We start from the raw sequence: 22879 nt of genomic DNA, 5'->3' as shown, positions 1-22879 counted from the left end.
CATCGTAATTTCTCTCTGCGGAGGAGAGTTTCTTCGAGAAAAAGGCACACGGTCGCCATTTGGCAGGAGAGGAACCCTGAGACAAGACCGCACCCACACCCACCTCAGAAGCATCAACCTCAACTATGAAGGGTAGAGAAATATCAGGTTGTACCAAGATGGGAGCGGAAGCAAAACTCTCCTTGATATTAGAAAAGGCCTTACGCGCCTCTACCGACCAGGAAGAAAAATCTACCCCCTTTCTAGTCATATCAGTGAGTGGTTTAACAATAGAGGAATAATTCAAAATAAACTTCCTGTAATAATTGGCAAAGCCCAAAAAACGCTGATTCTCAGGAAGCTCCCACTCAAGCACAGAGCGGACCTTCTCGGGGTCCATGCGAAAACCAGAAGCGGAGAGAAGAAACCCCAGAAATTGAATTTCTGGAACCGCAAACACACATTTTTCCAGTTTCGTGTATAATTTATTCTCCCGCAGGATGAGCAAGACCTGACGCAAGTGTTCCTTATGAGTTTTGAAATCAGGAGAAAAAAAATCAAAATGTCATCTAAATACACTAATACAAATTTTCCCATTAAATGATAAAAAAATGCTGTTCACGAAATGCTGAAAAACGGCTGGGGCATTCATCAAACCAAAAGGCATAACCAAATTCTCAAAATGGCCCTCAGCGATATTGAAGGCCGTCTTCCATTCGTCTCTTTCTCTGACCCTGACCAGGTTGTATGCCCCTCTTAGATCTAATTTGGAAAAGACTTTAGCCCCAACAATCTGGTTAAACAGGTCAGGGATCAGACGAAGCGGATAAGGGTCATGAATAGTGATACTGTTCAGCTCCCTGAAATCCAGACAAGGTCTTAAAGAACCATCTTTTTTCTTAACAAAGAAAAAAACAGCGGCAACAGGGTCGTATGTGTCCTTTTCTCAGACTCTCAGAGATATAAGCACGCATAGCGACCCTTTCAGGTTGGGAAAGATTGTATAAATGAGATTTAGGGAGCTTGGCGCTTGGGATGAGATTAATAGGGCAATCGTACTCCCTGTGCGGGGGCAAATCCTGAACTCCACTCTCAGAGAAGACATCCGAAAATTCAGAGAGAAAAGGTGGTACAGTCTTAGTAGAAACCTCAGAAACAGATGTCGTGAGGCAATTCTCTCTGCAAAAGTCACTCCAACCATTTATTTGCCTCGCTTGCCAATCAATGGTGGGGTTATGTTTAGTGAGCCAGGGTAGCCCCAACACAAGAGGAGTAGGTAATCCGCTAAGGACGAAACATGACACATCCTCAACATGAGCATCACTCACAATTAAACGAATATTGTGAACTATGCCCTTTAATGATTTCTGAGAAAGTGGAGCGGAATCAATAGCAAAAACAGGAATATCCTTTCCCAAAGTGCACACCTGGAAACCATGAGTTATCGCAAAATGATTATCAATGAGATTGACAGCTGCTCCACTATCTACAAAAATCTCACAAAAAATGTTCTTGCTCTCTAGCGCCACCCTGGCAGGCAGGACAAAACTGGAACTACAAGCAAACGGAAAACCTTCAATTTCCGCCTCAACCCTGCCAATAGTAACAGATGGAACATTTTTAAAAGATTTTTTTTTCCTTTTTGTTTCTTTATTACTCCCAGAAAACTGCCTGAATCTCCTAGAGGGACAAACATTTGCCAAATGATTTATACCTCCACAACAAAAACAAACCTTCCCATGCGGGCTGAATCTTCTATTGTCAGAGGCAATCAACCCCAGCTACATGGGCTCCTGCTCAGAAGGGCTGACAGCGACTGAGACCCCTGCGCATAGAATGAGACCGCTGCACTGTCCTGGGACTGAGTATGACAGGAAGGAGTGATCTCTCCTCTCTCTCTAAGACGCCTGTCAATACGAACGGCCTGAGACATAGCACAGTCCAAGGAGATTGGCCTCTCATGAAAGGCAAATGCATCTTTCAATCCCTCTGAAAGACCATGGCAAAATTGACTTCGGAGTGCAGCATCATTCCAACCAGTATCAGCTGCCCATCTCCGAAATTCTGAGCAGTATATCTCTGCGGATTGTTTACCCTGGCATAACAGACGTAGTATAGACTCAGCCAAAGCAACACGATCCGGATCATCATATATCTGACCCAGGGCTAAAAAGAAATCATCCACTGAACGGAGGGGCCGTGCCCCCACCGGCAGCGAAAAGGCCCACGACTGAGCGTTACCCCTGAGCAGTGATATAATGATCCCCACCCTCCGTTCCTCATCACCAGAGGAATGGGGAAGAAGGCGAAAATGGAGTTTGCAAACCTCTCTGAAACGCACAAAATTCTCACTACCCCCGGAGAACGTATCCGGGAGCGAGATCTTAGGCTCAGAACAAACTCCATGAACGCAAGCTGAACCGGTCACTAGAAAGTGAGAGAGTCTTACGGAGATCAGCTACCTCCAATGAAAGACCCTAGAAGCGTTCAGTCAAAAGTGAAACCGGATCCATGCTTGAGACGGTTTTGGCGGCTTATAATGTCACGGAAGGTGTACAAGAAACAAGACAATGCAAAATGAATATATGACTTACTGGATCCAAAACCAAGGAACAAAAGGGAGACCCCTGCATAAGACCTGGCACTCTCCCTGACTGCTCAGCCTATGCGAAAATCCCAATAGTGGATGATCGCATATCCACGTACCTCGACTATATACCACCTGAACACCCTACAATAGTGAGGGGACACGATCACCGGCTCCCTACACTAGACACGGAGGGAGTCAGGGTCACCTGGGATCCAGCAAACAGAAAATCACAAATAAATGTACAACACTTATCTTGTAGAAGGCTGGAAAATAGGATCAGCATGCACACACACTCCAGGAAGTTGTATAAGCCGCACACTAATGCATTATGGGGAGGAATTTAAAGGGATGCAATCAGTCCAACTACATGACAGCTGAGAGAGGCTAACGAGATGAGGAACTGAAATTCAAAACAAAGAAAACTCAAGGAGGAGGTTCTGAAAGGCTTCTGTCAGAGCTTCTCAGCTGTCTGGTTGTGACAGGTGCACTCTGCGGTCTTACTAAACCCTCAAACTCGTTTTAAAATTGAGAGATTAGCCAACATGTCCTACAGTGTAGGACATGTCTGAGCCCGAGCACCACGCCAAGGTTTCTCAAGTGACTCGGGACCTAACACTCACCTACCTGTGCCGTATGAGCAATACCTAGGCAAATTACAGGAGCAGGAAGTCCGACTCACAGACAACTCACCAGTTACCTCCAGGCCTGGGCCATATTAGCCAGTCTTGAGTGGGACTCGCAGACTCCTCCCTCCTCCCATTGCTAGCATGGTTACATGCTGGAGGTAACTGGCGAGTTGTTTGTGAGTCTGACCTCACGCTCCTGTAATTCGCCCACTGGCCCCTAGTATTGCCCATATGGCACAGGAAGGTGAGTGTTAGGTCCCGAGCCACTTCAGAAACCTTGGAGCGGTGCTCGGGCTCGGACATGTCCTACACCGTAGGACATGTTGGCTAATCTCTCAATTTTAAAATCAGTTTGAGGGTTTAGTAAGACTGCAGAGTGCACCTGTCTTTGTTATTATTATATCTATATTGCTTCCTTTGCTGGCTAGATTCATTTTTCCATCACATTATACACTGCTTGTTTCCATGGTTATGACCACCCTGCAATCCATCAGCAGTGGCCGTGCTTGCACACTATAGGAAAAAGCACCATCCTATGCAGAGGTCGCAATAACGCCTGTAAAAGCATCATAGACGCCTGTTCATGCCATTTTACTCCCTGGAAAAAAAATAAGGCGTACCAATACACCCTAGATTTTTCCCTGCCATTCATCAGTGCAGTAAGCGCTGTGAACGGCAAGGGCAGCGCACCGATGCTGCTGCTGCTTGAAACAACCAATAACAAAGCTCCTTACAGTAAGGAGCTTAGTGATTGGTCAGTTTGAGCCGGCTGCCGGAGCTTATGACACACCGCTCTGAAGTAAGGAAGCAGGTGCACGATCCTCATTGGCTGGGTAAGTGGCCTTGCTGTGTAGTGAAATTTAGTGGGGGCCCCGAATCTGAGCGCCTTGTTTTTCCCTATAGTGATGAGTCTGCAGCGCTCAGCCGAGCGCCATCTCTCCTCCCTGCTGAGTGCGGTACTGAAGACAGCCTCAATAGAAGGTCTATGGGACCGACTTCACTACCGCGCTTAGCAGTAAGGAAAAGTGGCTGAGCGCTTCAGACTCCTGCTTATAGAAGTCAGCGAGGGTCTCAGCGCTAGACACACCAACAGGAGACCAGCAGCAAGCAACACCAACCTCAGACTTGGGTCTGACCGCCAGCTGCAAGACAGAGAGGACACGGGAGGGAGACCCTCAGGGCAGGTCATTCTATTGTCCCATAGCCATAAAAATAAAGAAGGAGCAGCTTATAGGTGCAGCAGACTGTGATGTGCCTGTGTACCAGTTGTGGGGCCCAGCACATGCCTCCTGGCTGATACACAGATGTCACAGCATGACTGACTTACAGATACCCCTACTCTCATTGTCAATGCAAGTCCTGGAGATAACAGGGGAGAAGAGAGGAGGCTGCAAGCACCATGGACAGGAGGCTGCATGAGCGTTAGGGTCGGCTCACACACAGACAGTAGTGACCAAGGAAAAGCATCACTGTCCCACTATATACCGTACACTATTAAACAATGTGCACTATTGTCCAGGACACTATCACACTATATACCATATACTGTATCACTATGTACACTATAACAGTATATACAGTACATTATCACACTATGTACACTATAATAGTATAACAGTACACAATCCCACTACATCCCACTATGTGCACTACATACAGTAGATTATCACACTGTGCTACCCTAAGCCTACCACCCTGACCCTGCAGAGCCCTGTGCTACCCTAAGCCTACATAGCCTCATACTGTGCCAACCTGACCCTGCAGAGCTCTCTGTGCCACACTAAGCCTACATAGCCTCATACTGTGCCAACCTGACTCTGCAGAGCTCTCTGTGCCACCCTTAGACTACGTAGCATTAGCATCCAATCTGAGACCACTATTAACTGCCTGAATAAGGTACGTTAAAAACTACTTTATTGTGTTCTTTTATAAAAAAAAAATCGGTTCTCCACCAAATCTGGCGATCAGGCTAGTAGTGTGAATTGGTGTATAAAGGATATTTATAAATACTTCCTCCTCAACTCACTCTGGTGTGAGTTGAGGAGGAAGTATTTACAAATATCCGTTATACACCAGTTCACACTACTAGCCTGATCGCCAGATTCGGTGGAGAACCGATTTTTTTTAATAAAAGAACACGATAAAGTAGTTTTTAACGTACATTATTCAGGCAGTTAATAGTTTTCAATAGCAGTACGTCCATTTTCTATCAAAAAGCAGTTAACTACAATCTGAGACCACTGCAGAGGGGGAAGCTCTCATGTAACAGGGTCTCCAGCTTTAGGTGTTGGAGGAATGACTGTAATAAGGAGTCTACTGTTCGCGTCTATACCAGCAAAAACTGGTGGCACTGTTTAGGTGGCAGTGGTCTTATGTTTAGTATATGATGTCAGCTGAATTTAAAATTGTCTAAATTTGCTATTTATGCATGGACGACAGTTCTAGAATACTAGTAATGGTTTCCCTGCATAAATAGCAAACCCTTAGGGCTCTTTCACACGAGCGGATCCCGTGTGGGTAATCTGCTGTGTGAAAGAGATCCAAGCCCCGTTCCGGATAGCAGAGACACGGAGCATTAACATGATTGGTCTTTTTACTACAAAATCAATACAGTTGTATCTGCAGTAAGCCGGATTGGGGCAATTGCACACTGGCACAAAATTGATAGTTTTTAGCTCGTGACTAGAGTTGCTTGTTCGTGTTCGCCGCTGAAGTTCGCGTTCGGTCCGCCCCCTATACATCATCATTGAGTAAACTTTGACCCTTTATATATATATTGCAGTTGCCTGGCTGCCCGTATGTGAGAGGTTGCAGGCTCAGTCAGAGACAGCACGTGCACACCATTCATACAGGGTGTGACAGAAAATACCTTGCAGATAAAAAAAAAATTATATTTAATATTTTTCTGTGACATAATCACATTTGCAAGCCCGTGTGTGTCAAGCCCACACAGACTGTACTGTGGCCACTGGCTAGGCCTCCACTCATACCGTTACAGGGTGCCACTCACTCAAATACCTCGCAGATAAAAAAATATATATAAAAAAAATGTCTGTGATAGAATCACATTTGCAAATTGTAAAGCCCTGTGTGTCAGGCCAACACAGACTGTATTGTGGCCACTGGCTAGGCCTCCACTCATACCGTTACAGGGTGTCATTCACTCAAATACCTTGCAGATAAAAAAAATTCTATTAAAACATTTTCTGTGATATAATCACATTTGCTAATTGCAAGGCCGTGTGTGTCAGGCCAACACAGACTGTATTGTGGCCACTGGCTAGTGGCAAGGTCTCCACTCATACCGTTACAGGGTGTCATTCACTCAAATACCTTGCAGTTAAAAAAAATTCTATCATTTTTTTTCTGTGATATAATCACATTTGCAAATTGCAAACCTGTGGGTGTCAGGCCCACACACACTGTATTGTGGCCACTGGCTAGGCCTCCACTCATACCGTTACAGGGTGTCGTTCACTCAAATACCTTGCAGATAAAAAAGAATTCTATTTAAAAAATTCTGTCACATTTGCAAATTGCAAGGCCGTGTGTGTCAGGCCAACACAGACTGTATTGTGGCCACTGGCTAGTGGCTAGGCCTCCACTCATACCGTTACAGGGTGTCATTCACTCAAATACCTTGCAGATTAAAAAAATTATATTAAAAATGTTTCTGTGATATAATCACATTTGCTAATTGCAAGGCCCTGTGTGTCAGGCTAACACAGATTGTATTGTGGCCACTGGCTAGGCCTCCACTCATACCGTTACAGGGTGTCATTCACTAAAAAACCTTGCAGATAAAAAAAATTATATAATTTTTTTTTCTGTGATATAATCACATTTGCAAATTGCAAACCTGTGGGTGTCAGGCCCACACAGACTGTATTGTGGCCACTGGCTAGTGGCTAGGCCTCCACTCATACCGTTACAGGGTGTCATTCACTCAAATACCTTGCAGATAAAAAAATATTTAATTTTTTTCTGTGATATAATCACATTTGCAAATTGCAAGACCGTGTGTGTCAGGCCCACACAGACTGTATTGTGGCCACTGGCTAGGCCTCCACTCATACCGTTACAAGGTGTCATTCACTCAAATACCTTGGAGATAAAAAAAATTATATTAAAAATGTTTCTGTGATATAATCACATTTGCAAATTGCAAGGCCGTGTGTGTCAGGCCCACACAGACTGTATTGTGGCCACTGGCTAGGCCTCCACTCATACCGTTACAGAGTGTCATTCACTCAAATACCTTGCAGATAAAAAAATTATATTACAGTCTGTGTGAGGCCCACACAGACTGTACTGTGCCCACTGCCCACAACTTATATAGGGTGGCACAGTACCTTGCACGCATAAACCACTTATCTAAAAAAACAATGTCAGGCAGAGGCAGGCCACCCTGCAGGGGCCGTCGTGGTGCTCTGATTTCCACTGGCCCTGGAATAATGCCCAGTGTTCAGAGGCCACGTACCCTGAACCCAAAAAATTCTGAGAAAATAGTTGACTGGCTTACATAGGACACCCAATCTTCAACAGCTTCCGCTAAGAACCTTGACGCATCATCCTACTCCAGCTCAGCTTTTGTCAACACACTCATGCCCGCCGCCACCACCATCACTACCACCACAGCCACCACAGCCGCTTCACTTGATCCCTCAGAGGAGTTATTTACACATCAGTTGGATGAAATTAGTGATGCGCAACCATTATTGCCAGGGGATGTAGATAACAGGGATATGTCTCAGTCAGGCAGCATTACACACATGGACGTACAGTGTGATGATGATGATGTTGTACCCGCTGCTGCTTCCTTTGCTGAGGTGTCAGATACAAGTGAAGTGGTTGATGATGACGATGCACAGTCAGACAGCATGTATCGGCAACCAGGGTCAGCCAGACAGCACGCCAATCAACGCATGCTGTTGCCACCACCAGAATGCCGTCATTGCAAAGCTCAGCAGTGTGGCATTTTTTTTGTGTGTCTGCCTCCGACAACAGCGATGCCATTAGCAACCTGTGCCAAAAGAAACTGAGTCGTGGGAAATCCAACAACCACCTAGGTACAACTGCTTTGCGAAGGCACATGATCGCACATCACAAACGCCTATGGGATCAACACATGATGACGAGTAGAAGCAGCACACAAGCTCAAAGCCACCATCCTCCTCCTGGTCCAGCATCTTCAGCCACGTCAACCACTGCTGTCCTCCTTGCCCCCTCTCAACCACCCGCCACTCCGCCTCTCACCTTCAGCAGTTCCATCTCATCTGCCCACAGTCAGGTGTCTGTAAAGGAAATGTTTGAGCGTAAGAAGCCAATGTCACAGAGTCACCCCCTTGCCCGGCATCTGACCGCTGGCTTGACGGAACTCTTAGCCCGCCAGCTTTTACCATACCAGCTGGTGGAGTCTGAGGCCTTCAAAAAATTTGTCGCTATTGGGACACCACAGTGGAAGGTACCCGGACGAATTTTTTTTGCAAATAAGGCAATCCCAAACCTTATGTGCTGCCCATTGTGTTGGATTGTCAATGCAACCCTCTTCACACACTGATAGCAACGCTGCAGGAGAAATGCTAGCACAGGCTTCCAGTATCCGTAGTTTCAGGTGCTGCACATCTCGTATCTTCACAGCATAGACAATTGCCTTCAGATGACTCCAAAGATAAAAGTCTAAGGGGGTCAGATCGGGAGACCTTGGGGCCCATTCAACTGGCCCACGACGACCAATCCACTTTCCGGGAAACTGTTCATCTAGGAATGCTCGTACCTGACACCCATAATGTGGTGGTGCACCATCTTGCTGAAAAAACTCAGGGAACGTGCCAGCTTCAGTGCATAAAGAGGGAAACACATCATCATGTAGCAATTTCGCATATCCAGTGGCCTTGAGGTTTCCATTGATGAAGAATGGTCCCACTATCTTTGTACCCCATATACCACACCATACCATCAATTCTTTTGTTCCAACAGTCTTGGAGGGATCTATCCAATGTGGGTTAGTGTCAGACCAATAGCGGTGGTTTTGTTTGTTAACTTCACCATTCACATAAAAGTTTGCCTCATGACTGAACAAAATCTTCTGCATAAACTGAGGGTCCTGTTCCAATTTTTGTTTTGCCCATTCTGCAAATTCAGTGCACCGATCTGGGTCATCCTCGTTGAGATGCTGCAGTAGCTGGAGTTTGTAAGGGTGCCATTTGTGAGCAGCTAATATCCGCTGAAGGGATGTTTGACTAATGCCACTCTCCAGTGACATGCGGCGAGTGCTACGCTGTGGGCTCTTGCTAAAAGAAGCTAGGACAGCCACTGATGTTTCTTCATTAGAGACAGATTTCATGCGTCCACATTTTGGCAAACCCAACACTAAACCAGTTTCACGAAACTTAGCAAGCAGTTTGCTTACTGTAGCATGGGAGATGGGTGGTCTCGTAGGGTGTCTTGCATTGAAATCTGCTGCAATGGCCCGGTTACTGCGTTCACCAGACATCAACACAATTTCTATCCGCTCCTCACGTGTTAACCTCGGCGACATGTCAATGGCTTTAAACAAAGAGAAACTTGTAAATAACTCATAAAAGAATAAAGTTACGTTAAAACCAACACTATTGTTTTTCTTGTGAAATTCCCAATAAGTTTAATGTGTCACATGACCATCTTCCTATTGAAAAAACAAAAGTTGGATTCAAAATGGCCGACTTCAAAATGGCCGCCATGGTCACCACCCATCTTAAAAAATGTTTCTTCCCTCACATATACTAATGTGCCACAAACAGGAAGTTAATATCACCAACCATTCCCATTTTATTAAGGTGTATCCATATAAATAGCCCACCCTGTACAAGAGACCACAGAAAATGTACTACTAAACTAAATAGACAAGGCAGCAAATCTTACTGAGGTCATTATTATGGGGGACTTCAACTACCCAGATACAGACTGGGAAACTGAAACCTGTATATCTCAAAGGATACAGGTTCTTTGCAATAACCAAAGACAATTAACTTTCCCAACTGGTTTAGGACCGGACTAGAGGGACGGACATACTGGACTTAGTATTAACTAATAAACCTGACAGAACAACAGACGTGCAGGTTGGAGGACACCTGGGAAATAGTGACCATAAAGTAATAACCTTCCAATTATCATTCAAAAGAGTGTTTCTTCAGGGAGGAACAAAAATACCAAAACTTCAAAAAAGCTAAATGTAGTCAACTAATAGAGGCCATAGACCTAACTAAAAAAAATAAAAATACAGCCACAAAATAGATTTTATGATGCTTTTAAAAATATCCTAATTGTGAATGGTACATACCTTATGGGAATAAAAGGTTAATGAACAAGAAAAAAAACAAATGTGGATCAATAGAAATGTAAAGAAAGCAATAAATGACAAAAAGAAAGCATTTAAATCACTAAACTGACTGGTAGCGAGGAAGCATTAAAAAACTACAAGGAAAACATTTTTTATTTGTAAAAGACAAATAAAAGCAGCCAAACTAGAGACAGAAAGATTCATTGCCAAAGAGAATAAAAGTAAACCTAAATTTTTTTTCAATTATATAAATGGTAAAATGTATAAATCTGAAGGTGTCGGCCCTCTACAAAGTAATGAGGGGGAGTTGCAGACAGCGATGAGGAAAAAGCGAAGCTATTAAATATATTCTTCTCCACTGTATTCACTGAAAAAAATAAACTGTCAGATAAAATGCAGAATGTAAAAGTAAATTCCCCATAAAAAGTGCCCTGTCTGACCCACGAAGAAGTACAGCGGAGTCTTAAAAGGACTAAAATAGACATATTGCTGGGACCAGATGGCATACACCACCGTATCCTAAGAGAATTAGGTAATGTCATAGCCAGACCCTTATTTCTGATATTTAAGGACTCTATACTGACAGGGGGTGTTCCACAGGATTGACACAAAGCAAATGTGGTGCCAATATTCAAAAAGGGTACAAAACAGAGCCTGGAAACTATAGGCCGGTAAGTTTAACATCTGTCGTGGGTAAACTGTTTGAAGGTTTTCTAAGAGATGCTATCTTGGAGTACCTCAATGAAAATAAGCAAATAACGCCATATCAGCATGGCTTCATGAGGGATCGGTCATGTCAAACTAAATTTAATCAGTTTCTATGAGGAGGTAAGTTTTAGACTTGACAGCAGCGAATCATTGGATGTCGTGTATCTGAACTTCTCCAAAGCATTTGACACAGTACCACATAAAAGGTTGGTATATAAAATGAGAATGCTTGGACTGGGAGAAAATGTCTGCATGTGGGTAAGTAACTGGCTCAATGATAGAAAACAGAGGGTGGTTATTAATGGTACACACTCAGATTGGGTCACTGTCACTAGTGGAGTACCTCAGGGGTCAGTATTGGGCCCTATTCTCTTCAATATATTTATTAATGATCTTGTAGAAGGCTTGCATAGTAAAGTATCAATTTTCGCAGATGACACTAAACTGTGTAAAGTAATTAACACTGAAGAGGACAGTATACTGCTACAGAGGGATCTGGATAGATTGGAGACTTGGGCAGATAAGTGGCAGATGAGGTTTAACACTGACAAATGTAAGGTTATGCATATGGAAAGGAATAATAAAGTCACCAGTACATACTAAATGGTAAAACACTGGGTAACACTGACATGGAAAAGGACCTAGGAATTTTAGTGAACAGCAAACTAAGCTGTAGAAACCAGTGTCAGGCAGCTGCTGCCAAGGCCAATAAGATAATGGGTTGCATCAAAAAGGGGATTAATGCCCATGATTGGAACATAGTCCTACCACTTTACACGTCACTAATCAGGCCACACATGGAGTACTGTGTACAGTTCTGGGCTCCTGTGAACAAGGCAGACATAGCAGAGCTGACGAGGGTTCAGAGGAGGGCAACTAAAGTAAATAACTGGAATGGGGCAACTACAGTACCCTGAAAGATTATCAAAATTATGGTTATTCACTTTAGAAAAAATATGACTGAGGGCAGATCAAATAACTATGTATAAATAAATCAGGGGTCAGTACAAAGATCACTCCCATCATCTATTTATCCCCAGGACTGTGACGAGGGGACATCCACTGCGTCTGGAGAAAAGAAGGTTTGTACACAAACATAGAAGAGGAGTCTTTACGGTAAGAGCAGTGAGACTATGGAACTCTCTGCCTGAGGAGGTGGTGATGGCGAGTTCACTAAAAGAGTTCATGAGGGGCCTGGATGTATTTCTGGAGTGTAATAATATTACAGGCTATAGCTACAAGAGAGGGGTCGTTGATCCAGGGAGTTATTCTGATTGCCTGATTAGAGTCGGGAACAAATTTTTCCCCCCTAAAGTAGGGAAAATCGGCTTCTACCTCACAGTTTTTTTCTTTGCCTTCCTCTGGATCAACTTGCAGGATAACAGACCGAACTGGATAGACAGATGTCTTTTTTAAGCCATATAAACTATGTTACATCCTATCGGCCATTCCACTTGACTGCAAATAACTGGCCATTTACAAGTGTGAATGAGGCCCCTTTTTCCACATGTCTGGACACCAGCTCTTGTGGGAATCCAGCTCTATTTTTTGGACTTTCACATATAGGCCCCTGTATTTTCAATTTTACAGGAATGGAGGGTCCCCATACCGATCACAGGCAGGGTGGTACTTTGAGAGACTATTTTATTTTATTTTTTTTCTCTCACCAAACATTTGTGTTTAGAGGAGATATATAAAAAAATAAACTTAGTTTCACTTTTAACTGGATCTGTCCTTTGATTACCAATATTCATTCAATAAAAGAGGCTATGTTTTGGTCACAGCGGTCCCAATCATCGCTCCAAGCCCTCAGCTACCTCTGGTAACTGAAAGCAAGGTGCTGTTTTACCTCCCTATAAAACGGAGTATCTGAAAGAATAAAGCCAGTTAGTGACCACCATAAAAATACATAAGGGAGGTCACTAATGGGCTAAGCATAAAGATGGCTTCTCTTATATGTGTTTTCTTTTATGTTTAACAAGGTATGATTTATGGTTGAAACACATATCACATTCTGAACATGAAAATGGCTTCTCCCCTGTGTGAATTTTCTGATGTGTGTCAAGAGTTGATTTACGGTTAAAACATTTCCCACATTCTGAACATGAAAATGGCTTCTCCCCTGTGTGAATTCTCTGATGTATAACAAAATCAGATTTCTGGTTAAAACATTTTCCACATTCTGAACATGAAAATGGCTTCTCTCCTGTGTGAATTCTCTCATGTATAACAAATTCTGATTTACTCTTAAAACATTTCCCACATTCTGAACATGAAAATGGCTTCTCTCCTGTGTGAATTCTCTGATGTATAACAAGATCCGATTTACGATTAAAACATTTCCCACATTCTGAACATGAAAATGGCTTCTCTCCTGTGTGATTTCTCTGATGTCTATCAAGACCTGATTTACTATTAAAACATTTACCACATTCTGAACATGAAAATGGCTTCTCCCCTGTGTGATTTCTCTGATGTATAACAAATTCTGATTTCATCTTAAAACATTTCCCACATTCTGAACATGAAAATGGCTTTTCTTCTGTGTGAATTCTCTGATGTATAACAAGATATGATTTACGGTTAAAACATTTCCCACATTCTGAACATGAAAATGGCTTCTCCCCTGTGTGAATTCTCTGATGTATAACAAGAGCTGATTTCTGGTTAAAACATTTTCCACATTCTGAACATGAAAATGGCTTCTCTCCTGTGTGAATTCTCTGATGTATAAGAAGAGATGAATTACAGTGAAAACATTTCCCACATTCTGAACATGAATATGGCTTCTCCCCTGTGTGAATTCTCTCATGTGTAACAATCTGAGATTTAAATCTAAAACATTTTCCACATTCTGAACATGAAAATGGATTCTCTTTTACGTAAGCTGTTTGATGTTTAGCACCTCCTCTGTGACTTTTATTCTGTCTTACAGTATGTGATGAATCAGAAGATCGGACCTGTTTAAAAGAATCAAGTGATGCATTGTTGCTGTGATTGGATGAGGGTTGTATATTGGCATGCTCTTCAAATGTATCTCGTGTGATACCACAATCATCTACTTCAAAATCTGAAGATACCAGATGTTTCTCTAAGTTCCTGGTACAGTCATCTGCCAAGAATAAAATACATTTTATGATTGATAAAAAACATTAAAATTGCATTGAAGTTTTAGAATGTTTCCAATAAATAAAAAAATCCACAGAAATTACAAGGCATTTCAAGTATCAATCGACTAAAACAGTGGTGGCCAAACAGACCACAATTTAATAGTAGACCAAGGGTCATAAGTAGAAAACGCTGGCTCCCACTTTCAAGCAACTTCCCTGCAACCCCCACCCAATCAGTCATTTAAAAAAGATATATAAATAAATAAAACATTTTCTAACACTGAACAAGAGGCAACGAATCCCCTCTTAGTGCCCCACACAATAGTTATCTCCCATCAGTATCCCTTTCACAGTGGAATTCCCCTTTAGTGCCCTCTTCACAGTACTGATGGTTCCTAAGTGCCCCCACACAGTAGTTATGCCCCCTTTGCGCTCCCCTGCAGTAGTGCTGTTCCTTAGTGTCCCCTTTACACCAGTGAAGCTCCTATACTGTGAATAAAGTTAAAGTAATACCGAGCACATCATGATCTTCCCAGCAGCAGACAAATATCTGGTGTTCAGTGGTGAGACTTTTTTGTATGACCTCTTAAGGCTACATTCACACATGAAAAAAAGGCCATAAAAAATGGACACACTCAGTTTTTCAAGGGCATTTTTCCTTTTGTTGGTCGTCTGGACGTTTTGCATTCATTTTTAACGGCCTCTATTTGAGGATGATTTAGATGATTTTTATTTGCTTTTTTTTTAAATTTAATTACCAATCCCTGCAGTATACATAATGTCCCCCACAGTGGCCCCAGTTAGTAATAATGTTCCCCAGGGTGGCTCCCATCAGTAATAATTAATAATGTTAATAAAGTGCAGGGTTTTGTTTTTATGGGGGGGGGGGGGGATTACTCCTCTCATCCACTTGCACGTGTAGAGAAAAGTCGCTCTTCATTTGGTGCTAAAGGACCTACACTCTCAGTGGGTTGATGTCACCATGCGCTCCTAAGCAATAATGCTGGGAGAGCATGGTGATGTCATCACGTTGGTAGCACAGGTCCTTCCGCACCAAGAGAGACTGCCTTGTGTGTGCAAGCGAATAAGGCAATTTATTTTTATTTTAACCCCTAAATGGCCATTTTCCACTAGTGTACCCATTTTAAACGGCCATTACATGGATGCACTCTTGTCTAAATGACCATTACAAATAGTCCCATTTTTCACAACCACTATTCACTCCCCTTAGAAAAAAAATGGCCATGTGAATAGCGCGATTGAGTTCAATTTATTAAAAAAAACTGCTGTGTGCCATTTTTCACTGTTGTGTGAATGTAGCCTTATCCTGCAGCCTTTCCCAATTACACAAACTACATAAAGCGCCAAAGAATAATCCTGTGACCCGAACATCATCACTGCAGCTAGGACACTGCACACCGAGGTCTCTCCAAATCTCAGTCCTGTAATATATCAGGCTGGTTTAAAATCTGTAAAAAAAACACAGATGGGCGCACCATAGGGTAATTCTGTGGGTATATATTGATATATGGAGAGAGATGGTAAGGCTCACCTTATATGGTTGTGCAAGGATAGGCACAACACTATTGTAGGTATTATCAAACAAGCCTGGATGTCTGGATAGGGCGGTCTGCAGCCACGGGATCACAGAAGATCTTCAAACGGAGAAGCCTGGAGCCCCCAAGAAGATAATAGTATAAAGGAACAAAAACACGTCCCACGGCGCGAATTACCGTCAGCCAGTCACCAGGATCAAGAAGAAATCTTTTTATTGCAGCGATACAACGCGTTTCGGGGAATCACTCCCCTTCATCAGGTACACAGAGCTGCACAAAGTAACAGCACAAGGCTACACATATTTATACTTACAAACATACCGCCCTTAAAGGGTCACAGGGTCAGAAGGGAGGAGATTTGGGTGTTGCCTAAATGATCAGTGGCAAATATAATGTGCATATCTGCAAGCTCTCCTAATGAGCCGCCGATGTGCACATTAGAAACACATTTGTATTATATAAAGCTAGAAAAGCACACTGAAAATAGTCCGTTTTGTAAGTGACCTCAAAACAATACGCCCATATGGGGGCCGACCCTATGAGGTGTGCAATAGCAAACGCATCACAGGTTTCTAATCAAATAAGGCGATTGTAAAGTTCTATCAAGACTCTAGGACCTGTGTCACATGACCGGATCCCAGTCACGTGAGAGCCGTTGCTCGGTCACAAGGTAACAAAAGTGGTGAGGGGGCCGTCCTCTCTAAAGAAGCTAGCTCACGTCACTCAACCTGGTATCACATGGCTCACATCACGTGAGTAAGATCCGATCATGTGAGAGCCGTTACCTAGTTACAGGGACACTTGAATGGTGAGAGAGCCGTCTGACTTGCATTTCTATAACCGCACATCGCATAGTCAGGTAGAAACTTATCAGAGTCGTTTTTATAAACCAGAGGGCGCTCTCACTGGAAATCTACTGTGATTCAACAGAAAAAGAACATTTAGAACATTCACAAAAATAGAGGAGGGGAGGAAAAAGAAAAGCATATATTGTGAAGATCACATACATATAATGTTGCCCTACAGATACAATAACTAGATTCCTGAAAAATAAACAATGTTATTAAACATAAATAGGAAGTGGCATGATACGACCTTAAAAAGATTTAAAAAATTGAAAAATTGATATATATAAAGGTCTACAGCACCCGCTCTTCCCAGGTGGTCTCCCATCCAAGTACTGGCCGAGCCCAACCCTGCTTTGCTTCTGAGATCGGACGAGATCAGGCGTACCCAGGGTGGCATGGCCAATAAATAAAGGAAGGGAAATATAAAATCTGATACTCCTTTTAAGAAAAGAATTAAATAATTTTAGCCACTTATTAGGTTTCTAATTAAGAAAGTCCTTCTACTAAAAGAATATTAATATTAAGAATTAAAAATATATAAAAAGAATTTTTATGTGATTGGGACGTCATCCAATCAAATCACATAATAAATTGACATTAGTCATGCAGGATTTGGGGGATACAGGTGGGTGCATGCGTGCAGTTGGTAAAAGTACACACGCATGCCACCACTATCCCAAAATACCTGATGATTGACAAACATCACCAATTGGTGGCGTGGTTGTCACCCTATTATTTTATCAGAAAGAAGAAGTTCAAGACAGCAGTAATGTAGTTAAGGGTCTGGATCTAATAGAGAAAAGACAAACATCTATTACTCATATTTTCCCTTTCCAATGATGACAGGGTGTATATATCATCAATTTATAGATTGATTTCAAATGCCTCATTAAGACCCTGGGGGCTCAGGCTATTAAGTTTATAGATCCAGAACATTTCACGTCTTTTGATTGTTTGTGTAATGTTCCGGGTGTCAGCATGAATTTTCTCTATAGGTATTACAAAAATACTTGAAAAAAGACCCTGATGTTTATCCGCAATATGTCTTGATACACTGTGCTGCATAAATTTCTTCTTAGTGTTTGAACGGTGTTTGTTCAACCTATTCCGTAACGTCTGTGTGGTGCGACCGACGTACTGTAATCCACATTGGCATTGAGGTCACTTACAAAACGGACTATTTTCAGTGTGCTTTTCTAGCTTTATATAATACAAATGTGTTTCTAATGTGCACATCGGCGGCTCATTATGAGAGCTTGCAGATATGCACATTATATTTGCCACTGATCATTTAGGCAACACCCAAATCTCCTCCCTTCTGACCCTGTGACCCTTTAAGGGCGGTATGTTTTTAAGTATAAATATGTGTAGCCTTGTGCTGTTACTTTGTGCAGCTCTGTGTACCTGATGAAGGGGAGTGATTCCCCGAAACGCGTTGTATCGCTGCAATAAAAAGATTTCTTCTTGATCCTGGTGACTGGCTGACGGTAATTCGCGCCGTGGGACGTGTTTTTGTTCCTTTATACTATTATCTTCTTGGGGGCTCCAGGCTTCTCCGTTTGAAGATCTTCTGTGATCCCGTGGCTGCAGACCGCCCTATCCAGACATCCAGGCTTGTTTGATAATACCTACAATAGTGTTGTGCCTATCCTTGCACAACCATATAAGGTGAGCCTTACCATCTCTCTCCATATATCAATATATACCCACAGAATTACCCTATGGTGCGCCCATCTGTGTTTTTTTTACAGATTTTAAACCAGCCTGATATATTACATTTATTATCCAGTTATCTGGAAATTGTGGCTGCAAATAGGGGATTTTGTCCATATCATTGAATACTATGGAATACGCCATCAACCGTCTTGAACAACGTGAACGCCTTATTGCGCAGTGTGTCCAGATACAACACACACCTGAGGCTATGGATAAACCTAAACTGGACAGAAAACATGAAGACATTGATGAAAAGACTCTGTTTTCACTTTTTCATGATCTTGAAAAAAGTATGGTCAGTGAACTACAATACCAATTAGATGCTAAGTTTCTTGAAATTTATTTGGCAGAAAATCTGGTCCCTAGAGGTTTACGCCTCAGATTCAAACATTCATTTGAAGATGATCTAGTTTTTTCCGCCGATTGGGACACTTACTTATTGGATTGTGCCAGAGGTCTCATGTCCAGACTACTGACCAAACGGCAGAATCTGGCCCTGGACCTCGGTGAAAAAATTTCTAACTGTGTCTCTAATCTTTTGAATTATAGTGAACACCCATCGTACTATAGGTTTGATAGGATGGTCACTACACAGATTTTGCAGACCGAAAAAGAAACTCTACACAAAAAAGTGGGCAAATTGAATAGGGACAGAACAGATTTTGTAACTAATAACATCAAGTTTTGGTTGAAAGATAGACATATGCCTCCTATGTCTAACTCTTCAGAGCTACCCTCAGAACCAGCAATTAATCCAATCACTAACATTGCACCTTCCCAACGTAGCTCCACCTATTTCAAACGTGGTCCTACTCACTCTAAATCACATTCTATACTGCCAAAATCTCACAGGGCAGTCACTTATGTCAATAGTAAAAATAGACGTCAGGGGTCAATACCTGATAACACTAATAATATTAACAAAAATGTGCGGGCAACCATGCCGGCCAAAACTGACATCACCAATACTAATTGTCCCATCACTGGTCAGCCCCTTTTACTCAATACAGGCAAAGCTCACCATACCCTTATACCAAGGATGCAAACCCCACCATTGGTTTGTTCTACTGGGTCGGCTTCGGTGGTGAACACTGGGGGGGATCCCAGTTTGGAGCTCGTGTCCAGACCTCCTGGTCTGGGATCCCCCACACTGATTACCGCTGAAGTTTTCGATTCAGAAACCCTTTCTAAATGTGCACCCCTTAATCTTCCCCCCACTTCTTTTTCCCCCAATAGTAGACCCAGCCATTCCATACCCCACCGACCGCCATCTTCACCTTCTCCTGTCACGGATCTGGAGTTGGATTCAATTATCACGCTCCATGACCTTTCCTTCACCCAAACTTCCATTCACATGTCCCCCAATCATTCTTGTTCTGAGGTTAGCCCGAACCTCATAGAGACGCTCGACCTGTTGCCTCAGGTAGGTCAGAGCGCCTCTTCTTCTTCTTCTTTTTTGTCCCTTCCTACGGCACTTACACCAACTACAATATATCCGATAATGAAAAGCCCGAATACGGTAACGATCACAAACTTTTTTCATCCCCTGGGGAAAAGATCAGTAAAAAGAAAAAACTTAGAAGAGGATGTAGGGGAGGCAAAAGTAAAAAGAAAATTTTAAAAATAGATAAAGAGAAATCAGATCATGAAATCAAAATCTTCAATTTGTCTTCTCATTTATTAAATGAAGAGGAAACATCACTTCTAGCAAGAGGCCTTTCATTTTGTCCAACATCAAGCATTAAAGGCTTTGATCTCTTTTTAGACTTACATAATTTTGTCAGAAAGTTAACATTAAAAAGACACTTCAGTCTACTGGAGAGTCTAAATAAACCTAGTATTGAACATACTAATGAGACTCCATCCACTTCGGGAACAGCAATACAATATGTCTCTACAAATTTGAAACCCCCTTCAACCTTTTATCCGACCCACCACAAGGGGAATTTCATAGATACTTTTTACCATCTAGTGATGGATGATTTTCGATCCATCCATCAGAGGCCCATTTTGAATCAGAATCTCAGTCCCAAAGAATCTAAGGCAGTAAAAAGCCTATGTGAAAACACCTCAATAGTCATCCGTAATGCCGACAAGGGTGGAGGCGTGGTCATCCAAAATAGAGATGACTACGTTAAAGAAGCTCTCCACATTCTGTCGGATACCGATTATTATCTTCCTCTAGACAAAGACCCGTCTGGGGAACATAAGATTGCACTGAGGACCCTGATTGACTCTGCAAAACACATACTGAGTAAAAAAGAACAAGAATACATTTTGAAAACAGACTCAGTAATGGCACTTTTTTACCATCTACCCAAAATCCATAAGGATGTCCAGAATCCTCCGGGCCGCCCCATCATATCTGGGATATCCTCTCTGACTTGCAATTTGTCCCACTATGTGGACATCTTGCTACAGAAATATGTAATTCAGTTACCTTCCTATTTGAAAGATTCCACTTCTTTAATAACTACACTCCAAGGAATCACATGGAAAGATACATATTCGTGGATAGCCCTTGATGTTGCGGCCCTATATTCAAATATCAATCATGAATTGGGAATAAAATGTGTTGATTCTTTCCTTGGTAAAGATTCTTCTGTACCTGTTGATCAAAAGTCGTTTATATTGAAATCCATTCAATTTATCCTGACACATAATACATTTTCTTTTGGTGAACAACTATACCTCCAGTGCAAAGGTACTGCAATGGGTACGCGTTTCGCGCCCAGTTTTGCGAACCTTTTCATGGGAGTGTTTGAAGATCAGTACATTTATAAGTCCACCCAGTGGTCGGATAATATTGTATTATATCGTCGTTATATAGACGACTTGTTTTTCATATGGGATGGAGATTCTGATTCCATTATGGGCTTTATTCAATACTTGAATTCCTCTAATTGGGGTATCACTTTATCCGGGACACATGACCGTTCAAGAATTGAATTCTTGGACTTAGAAATGAATGCTGTTGGTGACAAAATTATAACACGTACGTTCTTTAAAAAGGTCGATTGCAATAGTTATCTTGAGTATTCAAGTCTCCATTTTAAAAAATGGAAGACAAATATCCCTTTTAGTCAATTTAAGAGATTAAGGAGGAACTGTTCGCTAACTAGGGATTTCATCTCACAGAGTGAAATCATTCGGAGAAGATTTCAGAAAAAAGGTTATCCTCATAGGGTTATTGAGGCGGCTTTTAATCGAGCCAAGGCTCTTACACAAGAAAATTGCCTATTAGCCAACCAGAAAGATCAGGCAAAGGACAAACAGCAAAATATTAAATGGGGTACCAACTTTATTACTACTTATAGTGGTAATCATAAGGACGTGAGAAATATCCTTTCCAAATATTGGCATATTATTAAAAAAGACCCATACATAGGCAAATCCCTACCAAGCCACCCGCCCCTAACTTTTAGGAGAGCTAAAACCCTAAAAAATTTGTTAGCACCTACTAAATTACGTAAATTCCATCAAAAAGCAACTGGGTCGAACATTAGTTCATTTATACCATCTAGACCAGTGGGCAGTACTAAATGTAGACAATCTAAATGTCTATGTTGCCTTTCTATACGTAACTCTACCTCTTTTCGTAGTAATACTACTGGGGAAATTTTTAATATTAAGCAACCAATGGACTGTGGGTCAAATAATGTGATCTACGTGCTGGAATGCCAATGTGGATTACAGTACGTCGGGTCGCACCACACAGACGTTACGGAATAGGTTGAACAAACACCGTTCAAACACTAAGAAGAAATTTATGCAGCACAGTGTATCAAGACATATTGCGGATAAACATCAGGGTCTTTTTTCAAGTATTTTTGTAATACCTATAGAGAAAATTCATGCTGACACCCGGAACATTACACAAACAATCAAAAGACGTGAAATGTTCTGGATCTATAAACTTAATAGCCTGAGCCCCCAGGGTCTTAATGAGGCATTTGAAATCAATCTATAAATTGATGATATATACACCCTGTCATCATTGGAAAGGGAAAATATGAGTAATAGATGTTTGTCTTTTCTCTATTAGATCCAGACCCTTAACTACATTACTGCTGTCTTGAACTTCTTCTTTCTGATAAAATAATAGGGTGACAACCACGCCACCAATTGGTGATGTTTGTCAATCATCAGGTATTTTGGGATAGTGGTGGCATGCGTGTGTACTTTTACCAACTGCACGCATGCACCCACCTGTATCCCCCAAATCCTGCATGACTAATGTCAATTTATTATGTGATTTGATTGGATGACGTCCCAATCACATAAAAATTCTTTTTATATATTTTTAATTCTTAATATTAATATTCTTTTAGTAGAAGGACTTTCTTAATTAGAAACCTAATAAGTGGCTAAAATTATTTAATTCTTTTCTTAAAAGGAGTATCAGATTTTATATTTCCCTTCCTT

At 41.9% G+C, this 22879-nt stretch overlaps 1 protein-coding gene and 1 pseudogene across 1 annotated transcript in view; both read right to left on the bottom strand.

Moving 5' to 3' along the window:
• Nucleotides 1–22879, bottom strand: part of LOC122940391 — a 1778572-nt gene that overhangs the window by 1746638 nt on the left and 9055 nt on the right. Inside the window, exon 2 of the mRNA XM_044297042.1 lies at nucleotides 13183–14336. Within this exon, the coding sequence (XP_044152977.1) occupies nucleotides 13183–14336 (1154 nt within the window). The remainder of the gene's footprint in view (nucleotides 1–13182; nucleotides 14337–22879) is intronic.
• LOC122942636 lies at nucleotides 17027–17145 on the bottom strand (annotated as a pseudogene).

The sequence above is a fragment of the Bufo gargarizans genome, chromosome 6, assembly GCF_014858855.1.
Source record: "Bufo gargarizans isolate SCDJY-AF-19 chromosome 6, ASM1485885v1, whole genome shotgun sequence".
In the NCBI taxonomy this organism is placed as follows: Eukaryota; Metazoa; Chordata; class Amphibia; order Anura; family Bufonidae; genus Bufo; species Bufo gargarizans.
The sequence above is the reverse complement of the archived record's forward strand: the minus strand, read 5'-3'. Positions and strand labels throughout refer to the sequence as shown.